General features: G+C 32.6%; 1 protein-coding gene across 1 annotated transcript in view; it reads right to left on the bottom strand.

Annotated features, from left to right (window-relative positions):
- Positions 1–17,349, bottom strand: part of NAV3 (neuron navigator 3) — a 490,821-nt gene that overhangs the window by 8,410 nt on the left and 465,062 nt on the right. The window contains 7 exon segments of the mRNA XM_074270837.1: positions 419–615; positions 1,133–1,204; positions 2,925–3,079; positions 9,319–9,554; positions 11,108–11,276; positions 11,559–11,654; positions 16,382–16,479. Of these exon segments, the coding sequence (XP_074126938.1) occupies positions 419–615; positions 1,133–1,204; positions 2,925–3,079; positions 9,319–9,554; positions 11,108–11,276; positions 11,559–11,654; positions 16,382–16,479 (1,023 nt within the window).

Raw genomic sequence — 17,349 nt, 5'->3', positions numbered from 1 at the left:
CAAAAATGTAGCAAACAACAGCAAAATATCCAACCTTCATCACATGGTACTTGGGAAAGCCCCTTAAAAATTCAAAGTGTTATTTAAATGTGAGTACTAATAGCATTAATATCTAATGACATAAACAGCTGTCATTTGTATACTTATGACATTAAAATTACTTTTTAAAAACTTATGAGAACATTGGCTAGTTTACATTTTTATGAACATTTTTTTAGCCAGAATTTTCTGTACAAAATGATCCCTGTGACTATTGTAGCTAAGAAGAGGGCAAAATTTCAGGGAAATAATGTCAGCTAGACTGTTTGGACTCTTCTAACATGATCAATTTGGCTCAGTCACTTGTTTATCCAATCTGCCAATTTTTACCAAGGACACCAAGTTCCTTGAGGAAGGCATATGCAGTTTTAGAACTTACCAATGGTCACATCAGAAGAACTGTGTGTTTCCAAAAAGCTATTCAGATGATGCCATGTTTTAGGAATCCAGTCTATAATTTTGATGAGGTCACTGTTGCGCATATTTCTCTCTATTTCTGTCTCGATTAATTTCCTTCGCAGATATCTGCCCAGAAAGCCTTTCACTGGTTCTGTGTGGTTAGCACAGAGTACCCATCTGTACAAAGGAAGGTCCAACCTCAGAAATTATTGTATAAAATGGATATTCAATCAAAATCCCATCTTCTCCCCCTTCAAATGATTTCCCTGCTTAAGATCATAATTATGATGACTAATAGAATTATTAGAAATTGAGTTAGGTGATCAGAGTTTGATTTCCTGAGCTAAGAGAAAATTAATATTCTTCAGAGATGAATGGGAGGATGTATGTTGCCTTGCTATTGAGGACACTTCTGCATGAAAACCAAATCAATCAAAACAAAACCAAATAGAACTTGTATTCTTCATGGGAACTATGAAAGCATCATACTTTCGATTTAAAAATCAAGAACAAGGGAACAGTTACAGGAAAGTAAATACTTCAGAATAAAAGAAGAGGTGTACATTCTGTCCACTTTTGCTGAAATATATGTGGAAGAAGAAGTGAGAATTACTTTCACAACAGGTCAACACTGGAATAATCTATCACTGTCCAAATAGACAAAAAAAAAAAAAAATTTTTTTTTTTTTTTTACCTGAAATTGTGATGCAATTCTAGATTTGGTGATGATGAAACCCCTTGGTTCATTGTTCCAATGATATAGGGACTGAGAATAGAAGAAGAAAAGAAAAAGTATGAATTAGAAAGAGCCAATGATTAATTAAACTGGCGTAATTCTGGATTACTGGTTTAAATAATTTCTGGCTCATGATAGTACTTAAATATTAAATTTCAAAGTTGCAAGTAGCCATCGGGAGATGATCCTATGTATTAAATAAGTCATATATTTTTGGATTTCAGGTTTTTTCTGTAAAATGAGATTTGGACTGCAATATTACATGAAATAAATTGACTCATTACCTTGAATGGCCTCTGAGCTGAGAATACATTTAAAAATTTAAAAAAAACAATAAAATGTTTTATTAAAAAAAAAAAAAAAACGGTTCTTAACACTGAGGCCATATGAAAACAGGTCATGGGCCAAATTTATCCCATGAGTCACATATAGATTACCAATGCCAGAACTAGATGATCTCTAAGAATCTTCTCATTTTAAAGTTCTCTAATGGACTATTTTGCCACTAGTGATTTTTAATTTGTGATCTAATTATTTTACCCCTTAAAAAGTTCCAAAATAAAATTAGGAGAATAATATGCCCTGCCCAGTCTTCATTTCATTCTACCCTGTTTGGAATAGTTTAATTTGTAAAAAGTAACCATTTAATTGATCAATGAATAAAATAACGTTATCAAGAGATGTTCTCATTGGTTTATTTCTTTTAAACAGCAATGCTATAATTAAGTTCAAGTGGTTTTTAGATTTTCTTATTTTCCTTTCGCTTTAGTTCCATGGGTCACATGAAAAAGCAGTCAATCAGTCTGGATCAGGATAGAGATACATAGAGATACATTTTTCTTTTTCCGTGTAGTCAGGTTGATGTGTGACATTACAACTGATCTCAAATATACCCTTTAATTATTGCTTTCAGCCCAGAATGCTGAATGATTGCTGCAGCTAAAATTAGGGAATCTCAGATTTAGGAAGCCTCACAAAATATGTGCCTGATTAGAAGCCCCTCCATGACATTACTAATAAGTTATCATCTGGCTTCTTCTTGAAGATCTCCTATGGGTGAGAATTTACTAATTCCTAAAGCAGGCCTTTTCACTACTGGACAGTCTAATTGCTAGTGCATTGAATTTTAATCTATCTCTTTTACTTTTAGCCAATATTTTTAGTTTTGCCCTTTGAGTCAAACAGAATATAACCAAAGAATACACTCACTTCCTCCTTAAATAACACCATGTCTTCTTTTTATATAGGCTAAACAAAACCTCTCAGGTTATAAATTGGAGAGAAGGTTCCAACTTGAATTGCTAGATGGAATCTCCTCATCTAAGTGATTTCTACATGGATGAAATCATAGAATCAGTCTTTATCCCTAAACATAACATAACTGGTTCCTTCAACCAATATTAATAAGATATGGACTCAAACATTTTGATTATCTTCCTCTGTATGTCCTTTATTTTTGACTATTCATCCTAAAATATAGTACATTGAACTCAATACAATGTATTAGATATGGTGTGACCAGGGCAGAAGACATCAAAACAATAATCTTCCTAGTCCTGTACATTATACTTCTCAATGCAACCTAACATTAAATTAGCTCCCTGAAATGAAGTTGAGTAATAGAAAGTATCCTTTATATACTCTGAACTAACAATGTAGTTTTTGGTTTTTGCAACTCATGCTACCATGAGATCTAAAAGTCATCAACTACATGTTTAACCCCTGTGCCATTCAAAAAACATTTACGTACCATTTGTTATATTTGCAGTTGAGGAAACCATTGAAAATGTCACTCAAAGAACCAATATGATGGAGATTATCAAGAATAATTACAATGGGTAGATCTGTACCATTATTATCAGCACTGCATTGTTCAGCCAAGTTGGCTAGGTACTGTTGCAATTCCTTAAGAAAAAAATCAAGCATAGTAATTAAAAAAACAAAAACAAAAACAAAACCCAACCATCAACATATAGTTATACCAATGCCATATATTTGTCTTGGGAATAACCTGTTATTAATTGAACAGAGGATACTGCAGAAAAAGATATGAAATTAGAAAGGAGAGGGAAGAGTAATAAATGAATTGGGGAAATGGGCAGTAGGGAGAATATCACTAGTGTAAGATTTCAGCATTCTACATGAGTGATACCTACAAATGTGGGAGCAAAAGGCATATTTTTATCACTTCTCCCTAAAAGAAAGAGCTAAAAAGGATCTTGCAATATTTTCTGCATGATGAATCTTGTTATAGGAATAAAATATCTCTAGATAGAAACAGAAAGCATAAAAAATTTCATAAATATTTGGTTAATATCTCAAAAATTATATAGTTACTTCATAATGATATCTCTCAGTGATTTCTTTCATTCATACTAGTTTCATAGATAGAATGCATATTAAATCTATGCCCTTGAGTTGGGGATAACAGCATGCTAAGCATCTTCCCCTTTACCACCCTCTTCTATTTTATTAAAGTAGGATTCAATGGAAATTCTATAATTCTGAAGAAAGACTAAAATTTTAAATAGGACACTTAAATTAGCATTTATCATTACTTAGGATGGTTGAGATTTTGTAAAGGTATCATCCCTAAATAGCTTATAATTTAAATATGATAAACACTTTTGTTGATTGCTCTCACAGATGGGTAGACCAGGAAACATAATTAGGTTACTGAGAGTCACCCTAATCAGTAAAGTCATTTACATATCATTTGCATATTTACAATGACATTTTCAATTTGTAAATCATGCTGAAGATTGAGGAAGGGGGAGAGTTTTATGATCCTAATTTCAACAACCATGTGCACATATAACTCATTCAGCTACTTCTATCTGCAGTACTCTATCAGAAACAAAAACCTCAGGGGAATAAATTAATAATCACTAGAACATTGATTTTATAGGCAATGCTTTTAGGACATTGCAATTTTTAAAATCCAAATCTAAGATAGCTAACATTTTAAATAATATAGCCTGTGTGCCTGTGAGCTATAGCTATTAATGGTTTTAAAAGAAAGAAATATTATTACTTTATGCTTGGGATTACAAAAGTTTTTGTTAAAAGGTTAAACATATAAACTAAAAATCAAACTATAACAAAAAAGCATAACTTTATTTCTTAAACAAGTGTGAAAATGAAGTCATAAATTGGAAAGCTGCATTTGACTTAAAAGTGAAAATGAAGCTTGTGTTTTAAACCAAAATGTTATATAGACCAATTTAATTTACTATCTTTTTTGAGAGATATTTGACTATTGGCATATTAAATGAACTGGACTCTTGAACATTGGAAAAAGAAGTGTTGCTGGCCAAACAAAAAGAATGGAGGAAAGGAGGTAAAGTAGGGACTTCATACCATAGGCCTAACCCATTCTGGCCATCCAATATTTTAATAAACATAATAAAATAGAGTAGAAGGAATTAGAAAAATCCAGATTCACATTCCACTTTTGACTCAAGGGTAACTCTGGAAAAGTTATTTAAAATCTTCTGTTTCAAACAACTTATTAGGACATAACCCCTAGGCCATATACATTTTCTTATCTCTATTTAAGAGGAGAATTGCCCATCAAAAATTTTCCTATCTGGGGGACAGAGCCAAGATGGCGGAGAGGACATATTTTTCTTTCTGATTTTCTCCTATAACTCTCAGACTAATTAGCAAATTCGGCTTCTGAATTAGTTCTGGATTAGACTAGAGCTGAACAGAAATTTTGACCTCCAAATATAGAGCTCAAGAGAATTATAAAAATGTAAAAAGAACTGTATCTCTGTTATGGGTATACATAGAGAAGACATTTATAATTTGATTTTACTGTTATAATATAAAAAAGAAACTAGAGGTAGAAAGGGGGATGTACTTGCAATAGGTAAAATGAGGGAAATTACATCTCAGGAAGAGGAAAAAGAAACCTATTACAATTCAGGGAAAGAAAACAGAGGGATGAACATTGTGTGAATCTTATTCTCATCAGATTTGTCTCAATGAGAAAATATTAGACATATTTGGCTCCACTGAGAAACTTCTCTCAAGTTATAGAAAAATGGAAGGGGAAAGGGGAAAGGGAGAAAGGGAAAGGGTAGGCTAAATAGAAGGTAAAACAGAAATAGTAGGGGAAATGGGGGAGGTTTTCTAAAGGGAGAGTGCTTACTGAAGTAAGTAGTGCTCATAAGTAAAATACTGGCGAGGAGGAAAAAGAGAAACGGAAAGGGAAAAAGTATAAATTGGGGTTAATGAGATGGCAGAAAACACAGAATTAGTAGTTTTACTTGTAAATGTGAATGGGGTGAACTGGAAGTGGAGAGCAGACTGGATTAAAAGCCAGAATCCTACAATATGCTGTTTACAAGAAACACATTTAAAGCAGAATGATACATACAAAGTAAAGGTAAATGGCTAGAGCAGAATCTATTTTGCATTAGATGAACTAAAAAAAAAAAAAAAAAAAAAAAGCAGGGGTAGCCATCCTGACCTCAGATCAAACAAAAACAAAAATTGATCTAATTAAAAGAGATAAGGAAGGAAACTATATCTTGCTAAAGATATAGTGAAAAGGAGTAATATCTACAAAAATATAGATTGTTCAGATTAATAGAAAAGGAAATAAATTACTTAGATAGTCCTATTTTAGAAAAAGAAATAAAACAAATAAATAGTTTGCTTGACCAACAAGTAGAATTTATACTAGGAATGCAGGGCTGGTTCAATATTAGGAAAACTATTAGCATAATTGACCATATCAATAACCAAATTAACAAAAACCATATGATTATCTCGATAGATGCAGAAAAAGCATTTGATAAAATCCAACATCCATTCCTATTAAAAACACTAGAGAGTATATGAATAAATTGATTTTTCCTTAAAACAGTCAATAGCATCTATTTAAAACCATCAGCAAGTATCATATATAATTGGGATAAACTAGAACCATTCCCAATAAGATTGGGGTGAAACAAGATTGCCTACTATCATCATTACCATTCAATATTGTATTAGAAATGCTAGCTTTAGCAATAAGAAAAGAAAAAGAGATTAAGGAAATTAGAGTAGGTCATGAAGAAACCAAATTACCACTCTTTTCAGATGGTATACTTAAGAGTACCCTAGAGAATCAACTAAAAAACTATTATAAGTAATCCACAACTTTAGCAAAGTTTCAGGATACAAAATAAATCCTTATAAATCATCAGCATTTTTATACATCACTGACAAAATCCAACAGCAAGAGATACAAAGAGAACTTCCATTTAAAACAATAAGATAAAATATTTGGGAATCTAAAAAATATATTGTTTGTGGAATTATGAATGGATCCAATCATTCTGGAGAACAATTTGAAAAATTCTCAAAAAGTTATCAAACTGTGCATATTCTTTGATCAGCAGTATTTCTACTTGGATTATATGCCAAAGAGATCTTAAAGGAGGGAAAGGAACCCATATGTGCAAAAATATTTGTGGCAGCCCTTTTTTGTAGTAGCAAGCATGGAAACAGAGTGGATGCCCATCAATTGGAGAATGGCTGAATAAATTATGGTTTATGAATGTTATGGAACATTAGTGAACAGCATAAATTCCTCTGCAATTCAAAGAGAGAAAATATAATTTTTGGAAATATTGGGTTAATAAAAGGAAATATTTCTTGGATGATAATGATTCTGGGGGTCTTCAATAAGTGAACATTTTAAGTCATTGGCTAAAAAAAAAGACTTTTTATATTGAGCATAACTTTAAATATTGCATTTCAGTAGGTAAACTTATTTTGAAAGCATTCCATATAACTAAGCTTTTCCTAAAATTAACTTTGATTTCAGTGTGCGTTGGGCAAATCTAGAATTGGAAAGAATCATGGAAGTCATCTAATCTAAATCATTTTACAGGTGACAAAACTGAGGTTTAAGAAGGTTCAGTAATAGGTTCACTTGCCTAAGGTCACACAAGAAATTAGAGGAATAGGATTTGAAAATTATCGAAAAGGAATATACATAGATATATATGTATATATATATATAGTGCTCTTATATATCGAGTATTTTTTTTTTCAGATATTATTTCACTTGATCTTTAGAACAACCCTGGAAGATAGGTGCTATTATTATACCCATTTTATACTTGAGAAACTGAGGAAAGCAAAAATGAATGACTTGCCCAGGGTCCATGTTGCCATTAAGTGTCTGAGAAAAGATTTGAACTAGTCTTTCTGACTCCAGGTTCAGCTCATTATCCACTGTGTCACAGCTATTCTTTTTTATCAAAAAAGCACAAAACAACTAAAAGTTTTCATTAATCTAATCTAATCACTAATCTAAAAAGTTCCTCTTCCACAAAGAAATTTTAAAAATTAAAAATAGTAAAATTAAATTAAAATTACATTTTGATTTAAATTTAAATTTAATCAAAAATAAGATTTTAAAAATGACTAAATATCATTTATGGGCAAAATAAAAAGAATAGAAAAATGCCTTTCTATTTTTGAGAAAGGAAAGGAAAGGGAAAGATAGGATGATTTTCTGAAAAGATATATAGTTAGAAAGAACCCAAAGAAGGAATTAAACCTATAAGAAGTAAAAATCAGTTATGTTCATTTCAATCTACAATAATGAATCAAGTATCCTAATTTTACTTATTTGTTAATGAAAACTCCATCTTATTCCACCAAAGTTTGAAAATACTGGCAGCTGTGAAGAAAACACCTAAAATCTGTGTGGCAGATGTGCTTAGCTGTGAAGGACCCCAGTGTTCTTTGTATACTAGTAAATGAGAATTGGCAAGTTATCTTTCCATCTGAATTTGTAAAGTGAAGCATTAGAAGACCATAACTGAGTTCAAATGTATTTCTTCTAAAAACTCTTTTTGTAATTTCTTCTGAAGATCTGAGTCATCATTCTCTTTGATGAATACTTAGGAGACTGCTCTGAGCAAAGATATTTACTGTCAGACATATTCCTTGAAAATTCTCTCTCTAAATCCCTCATTCCTTTCAAATCAACATTCAATGAATTATCTAATTACATATATTTAGATGGATCCTACATGGCTTCTTAAACTTTTTCCACTCACAATTCCTTTTCTCCAGTGAAATTTTTATGTGACCCCTGTCATATAGGTATAAAAATCAAACATTTACTGATAATAAATCATAATTTTGTGACCCCCACATTCAGGTATGAGATCCCATTAGGGGATCACAAACCACAGTTTAAGAAAATAGGTGTTTAATAGTTCAACCTACAAATGATCAAAACTCTCTTCCACAAACATGGTCAATGGTTGACCTAATTGATGTCATTTGGGCTTACTTTGAATTGTAGTTATTGAAAATATTTCCTTTTTAGGATGCTTTGCTGTAATCCAAAGGTGAAAAACACAAATATTTAAACCAATATATTCTAAATGTAGAACATTCCTTCTGAAGTCATTAAAATGAAATAGTATTGAAGTTCTTTCAGGCAACAGTCCCAGGGGACTTGGTTCTAGTTCCCCCCAAAATCGATAGCCATAAGGATTTGTGGAAATAGAATGAATTTTGGACCTTTTTCCACATTGTCTATAGAATTGTAAATGCCCAAGGGTTAATTTTAGCCACAGCAGATCCCAAAGGGAACCTTTAGGCTAGACAGGAACAGAATTTAATTCAAGAAATTCAGGCAGACAAAAGGAAGTTTTAGAAATTCATTGAGTCAAACATCATTATCTCATCTATAATTGATTGTCAGTTATAATTTTTGTTGTATGTACATATACTTTAAGATTCTAAGATTCACTTAAAATTAATGAAGATACTTTATTATTTACTTTATTATTTTATTTTTTCTCTTAATTAGAATTATAGTTTAATTTGCTATTTCTTCATATATATATATATGTGTATATATGTATGTACAAATACATATACCTACAAATATATATACATACATGCACATTTACTATTTAAAAAGAAAGAGACCAGTATAGTAGAAGGAAATACAAAAGTGGGATCTTCTTAAGGTTTTTCTAGAAGAATCTAGAAAAAGCTACAAGCTTCTATATAATTCTACAATGTATATTATAACCAAACACTAGTTATAGTGATGATATAGCACATTAACAATGCATGTTCATGTAGGAGACTGAGTTATTTTGACTCTAGCCACTTACCTTACTTGATTTGTGGTCCACATTAAACACAGCAATAGCATTCTCTGTTTTTTTCCTACCAGATTTTGTTATTATATATTCAGCAAGTTTGTTGGCTAAATATGTTTTTCCAGTTCCACTAGGTCCTGATAGGATAATTCTGTGATGCTCCATCAGCAAATTAAAATACCTTTGGGTAATTGGTTTGGGTATCAGTGTATCAAAAACAAAGCTATCCAAACTGTTTTCTTCAACCCCTGAAAGAAGAAACAAAGAAACAAAAAATACTTCATTGTTTTATAGTTTAATGTAAAACCAACATATGGTTAACACATGGTTTCTACCATATTAGTACTTTGCCAAGTGTAAAGTTCCTAATGCCCATTGCAAAATACCTGTCTTGATATTTCTGCTACAAAACCACTTGTCATTTTCAGGTAATGACCTGGGGGGAATAAACAAACAAACAAACAAAAAAGTCCATGCCCTTAATAGCAGCTTCCTTTTTAAACTCATTTTGCTTCTCCTCTCTGTGACTGTAACACATTTTAGATCTTACAATGTTATGTCAACAGATAACTCCCCTCTTTCACATAGTGTCCTAGAAAACAAAATTCAGAACCAGAAGGGATAGTGGAGACCCTCCAGTACATACCCTTTATTAAACAGAGGAACATATACCACCTACTTTTTCAGCCCAATGGATACATAAGAAACTATGTCTCTGGTTCTTTATAAATTAGGAATAGATTCAGTAATGACTTTAACTATATTTAAAAATTATAATTTACTTTTTTCCATTTTCTCCTTTATTATATTTGACATTAATATGATTGATAGGTAGGAAATATGGCCTAATTATATTCTGTAAAGTGTTTAGTAAGCATACTGTGATTTAGTGAACATACTATATATATTTAAACCTAGGCAGCTAAGTGACATAATAGATAGAATGCTAGGCCTGGAGTCAGGGAAACCTAGTTCAAATTCAACTTCATATACTTATTAACTAAATGTTATATAATTCTGGCTCATTTTACTGATCTGTAAAATGGGGATAATGATAATATCTACCTTCCAGGGTTGCTTTAAGGATCAAAGGAGAAAATAATTATAAAAGCACTTAATTAGTGGCTAGCACATAGTAAATGCTATACAAATATTAGTTATTATTATTAAAATGATCAGGAATTCTGTTGTCTAGTTCTTGATTGCTACTATCAGGTACCTCATTACACATCACACACACACACACACACACACACACACACATATATATATATATACATATATATATATATATATATAAAAATACACATTTTTAAATGATAAATATGCAAATTCTGTCATGAGGAAAAATATAGATTGTAATAGAAAATATATAAACTTTAGAAAATCAAAATATATAGATAATGAGAAGAAGAAAATAAAGCTATTTTAAATTCTATATTGGGGTCTATATATAAGTCTCAGCATTTTCATATGTAACAGGAAGGCTTTAGACAAAATGGCTTCTGAGACTGCTTCTAGCAATAAATCTGTGATCCAATAACTCATGGTGTCTTTAAATCCCAGTCCTTTTAACTGAACATTGTGAAATCTTTAACCATTTCATTTTCACTTTTACCTCTGTATCCCCAAAGACTTTTTTTTTTTATGATTCTATGATTTTAAAATGTTTAAAATTATGACAAAAAAAGGTTTTAAAAATAAAGAATGTGAAAATAAAATAGAAATTCAAGTAAAACTGGACGTTGTTGGTACAAACAAAATTGTCTCTCCTTTTTTTTTTTTTTTTTTTTTTTTTTACCTTTAAGATTCACAGTGATGATGTTATTATCGCCAACAAGATATCCACAAGGCAGCAATTCAGGCACTTCTAGACTATGGGATCTAATTAAATCCCCTATACAGTAGCTAGCGATACAGTCAGAACTCAAACCAAGACTAGTGGATGTATCAATTCGGAACACATACTCCTAAAAATGGTACACAAAAAAACACAATCAAAATAGGGGTTTAGTACATGTAAGATGAAAAATAGAACACAGAGTGATCTAGAGCAAGTGATCAAGAATAGAAAGAACAGGTGACATGAGAGTAATTAAAGTCCAATAGCACTAGCCAGAAGAGGTATTAAAGAATATTTTGAATTAGAGATTAAAGAAACACATCAGTTCAGACTTGCGTAGTAAAGAGGAAAGGTATTAAAAATGGGCACAAATATTAAAACTAATACTTTGCTATTGCACAGATCCTACCTTGAAGAGCCGTCTAATTACACCATCTAATACATCCCATTTAGTTTTTCCACTAACACCAATGGATCCTATCAAGTATGCCTGAGATTTCTGTTCCTAAAAGAAAAAAAAAAAAGAGGAAGAAAAGAAAATATAAACCAAGATCAAATTCAGTTGCCAAACATATTTGATTATTGTGTTGTTGCTTTTTAAACCAGATACATATTAATTAAGCAGCTATTTATTTATTTAGAGACTGCATCTTCCTGTCTTACCAGCTTGGAATCGTAGTGGACCCTCAAGTACTGATGCCAATATTAACAGGCATGGAAGCTTTAGCCTGCTCTATTTTTCCTGTCTAGGGAAGTTCACTCCTCTTTTAAAAGCTTGGTGTTCCCCTGCTTCTGGAGGTTGACCACATTAGTGCAGTAATCCAACAGCCTTTCCAGGAATAAGGAGTACAAGTATGTGCTGCTATACCCCATGAGACTACAAAATTGTAACACTTACACATTCATGTATTTTCCAATAAAATGCTATTTTGGTGATACAAATAGAAAGAGAAATGTTTAAAGGGATTAAAAGAGAAAGAAATGAAGTTGTTTAATAGTGATGTAATAGACTATTGATAAGAAGATCAGGGACCTTCTATTTTATAGATACTATACCAGAGATTGAGGATATAAAAACAAAGTACTAACATTCTTTTCCCTCAAAGAGAAACTTTTTACATGACCCAAGAAAATTATTTGAGGACACTGAATTTAAGATGCAAATATGTACCTTTTTATTCATCTACTTTGTAGATTATTATATGTACAAATGTGTGGTACTTTCACATATATTAAAGAAATTCTCACAAGAAAAAAAAAACAGGATACAGGAAAATTTGGAATGTTAACTGAATAGTTCCTGTGAAACCATGATCACATGCATGTCCTAGATCTCTCCAAAAGTGGAATGAGTGACCTCAGAAAGAACTAGATTTGCCCCTATTAAAGTTCTTTAAAAACAGCTTAGATGATCAGCTTTAGGCAGTGTTAAAGATTTTTTTTTCCTTTATTTTTCATAATAGGCTAGATAAAGTCCACTCTAACTCCAAGACACTGGAATTTTGCCATCTTATTACCAAATTGACATATTCCCTGACTCAAATGCTGTAGAAGCTTTTGCTGAAAAAACTGGAAAAATCACTTTTCCATGTTTAAGATGGAAATTTTTATTAATTTAAGCTTTTAGGGTCATGTCTTTCCAAGTACTCTTGAAAAGGAAGTCTTTTTTCCCCCCAAAGCGTAATAGCTTTGAGTTGATTGAAAATTGGTCCTTATAAAACAGCTGTTTTTTTATGCCAAACGATGGTTTCAGCCTCAAAAGAGGGTATCATAGACTCTAGTGTAAATAGTCACTTGGGAAAAGTTGACATACTTCTGTAGCTCATGCATTGAGTTTATGGCTTTAGAATCTTTGGAACATTTAGTCTAATTATAAATTTAGATATGCCATGCTAATTCTTTTTTTTTTTTTTTTTTTCTGAGGCAATTGGGGATCAGTAACTTGTCCAGGGTCACACAGCTGTGAAGTGTTAAGTGTATGAAACCAGATTTGAACTCAGATTCTCCTGACTTCAGAGCTAGTGCTTTATCCACTACACCAACTAGCTGCCCCACTATGCTAAATCTTTTTTTTTTTTTTTTTTTTTTTTTGAGGCTTGGGTTAAGTGACTTGCCCAGGGTCACACAGCTAGGAAGTGTTAAGTGTCTGAGACCAGATTTGAACTCAGGTCCTCCTGAATTCAAGGCTGGTGCTCTATCCACCGCACCACCTAGCTGCTCCCCCACTATGCTAATTCTTAAGGTTAAATTCCTCAATTGCTTTAAAACCAAATTTAAACATTTGTTTGTGAAGTTGAAAGGTGTAAGGGCCCTTTAAATGGGCTGCGCCACAGCGCATCATTGAGGCCCGGAAGTAATTTCTGTGGATATTAGGACTGCCTTGTAGGTGTGATCCTGTCCATTTTGAGATAGCTTCGTAATGGGTGACTCTCTCGCTGATTGGCTGTGTGTGTGACCTCACAGGCCCTTTATAAGCCCACTGCAGGCAGCAGTCATTCTCTTTAACCTGGCGCTCCTTCACCCTGGCTTCCTAGCCTGGGTGGCCAAGTCAAGATGGATAGCCAAAAGAGGTAAGGATTTTGGTAGTGAACACGTGGGTCTTCTAACCAGGTGTTCACTCGGGAACCAACAAGTCAGGGCATCAGTCAGGGCATTATGTGAGTAGGTATAATAAAGGCTTTTAAGATTACATGTGGCTGTTCTTGAGTGCGCTACTGGTTATTAAGCTATAGATTCAAGAGATTGTGGCCAGAGAGTGGTCAAAGGTACTCTGGTGGGTCTAGGACAGACTGGTAATTGTAACTTCCAGGAGAGCACATTACTGAAAGGCATACAGAATGTTTAATATTCCCTTAATATTTAGATTAAAAAGTTTTATGATTTATTCGGGAGGTTGGGGGAGGGTTGATGGAAGGAAAGAATCAGGATGTAGATATCTAAGGGTTCAAAGAAAGGACTGATAGAAACTGGAAATGGTATTAGTTTAAAGAGGACCCAAGTTCAAATCTTGCCTCTGCTACTTACTAAATGGAGGAAAATCATTTCATCTCTATAGATTTTATGACTCTTATCTTTAAAATGAAACAATTCAAATTAGATGGGCTCTAAGGTCTCTTCCAGTTATAAATCTATTTCTCTACAATGATATGGCCTGAGCGTCTACAATAGATATTGCCTTAATTACTACCATGAATAAAAACATTGGAGGAGTATTTATCCAAAGAGGCCAATATAGCATGTTGAACATGTTGTTCAACTGAGGTACCTATAAATTGGAGGATGGCTAAACAAATTATAGGATACAAATGTTAGGCATTTTTGATGGTAATGAATGTATTGCAGTATAAAGAATGATGAAAAGTTCAGAGGAATGTCAGGCCCTTAAGAAATTCTAGAATACCTCTTTGTTTTGTTTTGTTTTCCTGAGGCTGGGGTTAAGTGACTTGCCCAGGGTCACACAGCTAGGAAGTGTTAAGTGTCTTAGACCAGATTTGAACTCAAATCCTCCTGAATTCAAGGCTCTATCCACTGGGCCACCTAGCTGTCCCGCACCTGAGTTTTTAAAAAAATATATAAGTAAATATACCCAAAGGGTAGATAGACTTCAAATTTAGCATTAGGTAAGAAAGGGATACAATAGTCCAAATGATAATTAATGTCATTGAACTAAACTTTGGGGATAAAGAACATAACATTCCTACTATCTTAGCCAGACTATATTTCCAGTAGCATCACTGGTTTTTTAGGTACCATATTTAGAGTGTGCATAAGAAATCTAGTGGATAGCTGGAAATGATGATCAGGATCATAAAAAGAATTGAAACCATGCCATACAAAGAAGGAAGAAAATAAGAAAATCATGGCAGTTACCTTGAAACAGGCTACCTTTCTAGCTTTTGAAACAGGCTACCTTTTTAGCTTTAGGGAAAAAAAATTGTGAAAGAAAATTAGATGTGTTTTGTTAGACTCCAAAGAACAACAGAATGAGGACTTGTAGGTGAGTATAATAGGAAGCAGATTCTGGGCTCAGTATCTGAAAATAGAAAAATACTCTGTATTATCTATCACTAAGCACAATGTTCTGTCAGTGATTATATTGCCAAATATTATAGATGATATTTTTGTACCTGAAATTTGGATGGAAAATCTGACATAATCTTCTAAATCTAAGACTCTATTAATTTCTGGGTCCTGATTTCCTCTTTTTAATTCCTTTCTGATTTCCTCAGATTCTCATGCATTCCTCCCCATCAAAAATATTTACATGTGTGTGTGTGTGTGTGTGTGTGTGTGTGTATGTATGCATCTTTTTAAAAAATGCAATAAAAGCTCTATGAAGGTAGGAAACATTTCATTTCTCTGTATTTCTTGTCTTTATATACTCTTGTCTCTTCATTTATGGCCCCACTCACCATCTTTAACTTTTTGGACTAAAATGTCCTTCCTTGATAACCATTCTCCTATGTGAGTTTTTTTTTTTCCTATTTAAATCCAATTACTAAGAGAACAAGGACAATTTTTGCTTTTATATTTTTATCCCCAGTGCTAAATGGAGGGTTTGACATATAGTGAATTCTTAACATATGACTTTTTTTTTTCATTCATTCCTTCAGTGCTTAACAAGGTACCTGAAAATTTGTAAGCACTTATGGAATATTTGTTGTATAATTGTTAAAACTATAGGTAAATGACTATATCAAAAAACTCTACAGCTCTAGTCACTCAGGCCTCTCCTTTGCAAAGGTAACAAATTGACTCACTGGAATTTTCATATCAAGTTTCAATATAGATGGGTTACTCATTGCTTTTTGAGAATATGGTACAGGAGGGGCAACTTGGTGGCGCAGTGGATAGAGCACCAGCCCTGAATTCAGGAGGACCGGAGTTCAAAACTGGTCTCAGACACTTAACACTTCCTAGCTGGGTGACCCTGGGCAAGTCACTTAACCCCAGCCTCAAAAAAAAAAAAAAAAAAGAATATGGGACAGTGTTTGGAAACCTATTTCTTTATTTAGGAAAGCACTACTAGCCAGTAAAACAATATTTCACTTTATAAAAACTAGTATAATCAATTGCCTCATTTGTTTTGTGATCTGTAATCATCTTATATGATTATTCAAAAGGCCAAGAAAAGGCTTTTTATGAATGTTACTATTAGAAATTTGAAGAGAGAAAATATTTGTGGCTCCAGGGATGCCCATAATAACACAGAATACAACATAAGTGGAATACCTTTGATCGACCATAACCCTTGCTAATAGATACTATAATTTTCACACTGCGGCCATCTTTATGGAGAGTTCCATCAGTAGCATCTTCCAGTAAAATATCTATAAAACAACATACCAATAAAATTAGAATTATAATAAAATGGAATCAATTATTTTCAGTTGTAATTATTTCCCCCCATTACTTTTTATATCTCAATAGGAATGCCAGTGCTATAAAGTTCAAATACCTGTACTTAGACTGTCTTTTACATTCTCATTTACTTGGACCTGAGAAACCAATGCATTTACTCTCTCACTCTTTTAAATTTCTTGATTTAAAACAACTTGTTCTTTCCTTCAAGCTAGAAATGTAAAGTTCCAATTTTAGCATGTGCTTGTCTGTTTGAAAGAACTAATCCTACTTTTTTTCAGAGCAGACATCATGAACATGAGGTTATCCACATCTGGGATAAAACCAATCACTATGAAAACTAGAGCATTTACAACATTTTTGATTTGATTCCTTGAATCAAATGAAAAACACCCATACTTAAATTCTCATGTAACCTATGGATTTGAAAGATACTAGGTTAGGCTGTCAATGAAAACTATTTTCAAACATTTGGGCACATTCCCCAGTTGTATTATTGCTTGGACTATCTCTGTAATTGTTAAGCATACTACCACAGAATATTTTTTTTTCTTCTACAACAACATATTAATTGTAATTATGCACTTTATGCTTGCCATTCTACAATCAAGATACTATTCAACTAGAAAGGAAAGAAGATTTTCTCTTGACTTCTTGTACTATGAATTAGAGTAAGATGCTATCTCACTTTTATATTTAGTTATTTTGGTCTAACTGGAGGTGGTTGAGAGTGGTTTACATCTGTTGCTTCATTACTATAGGAGTTTGCAATGAGCAAATTTCCTTTATCAGTTCAGTTAATTAATATTAAGTAAGTTATTGATTAACAAGCATTTGTT

The sequence above is a fragment of the Sminthopsis crassicaudata genome, chromosome 5 (genome assembly GCF_048593235.1).
Source record: "Sminthopsis crassicaudata isolate SCR6 chromosome 5, ASM4859323v1, whole genome shotgun sequence".
In the NCBI taxonomy this organism is placed as follows: Eukaryota; Metazoa; Chordata; class Mammalia; order Dasyuromorphia; family Dasyuridae; genus Sminthopsis; species Sminthopsis crassicaudata.
The sequence above is the reverse complement of the archived record's forward strand: the minus strand, read 5'-3'. Positions and strand labels throughout refer to the sequence as shown.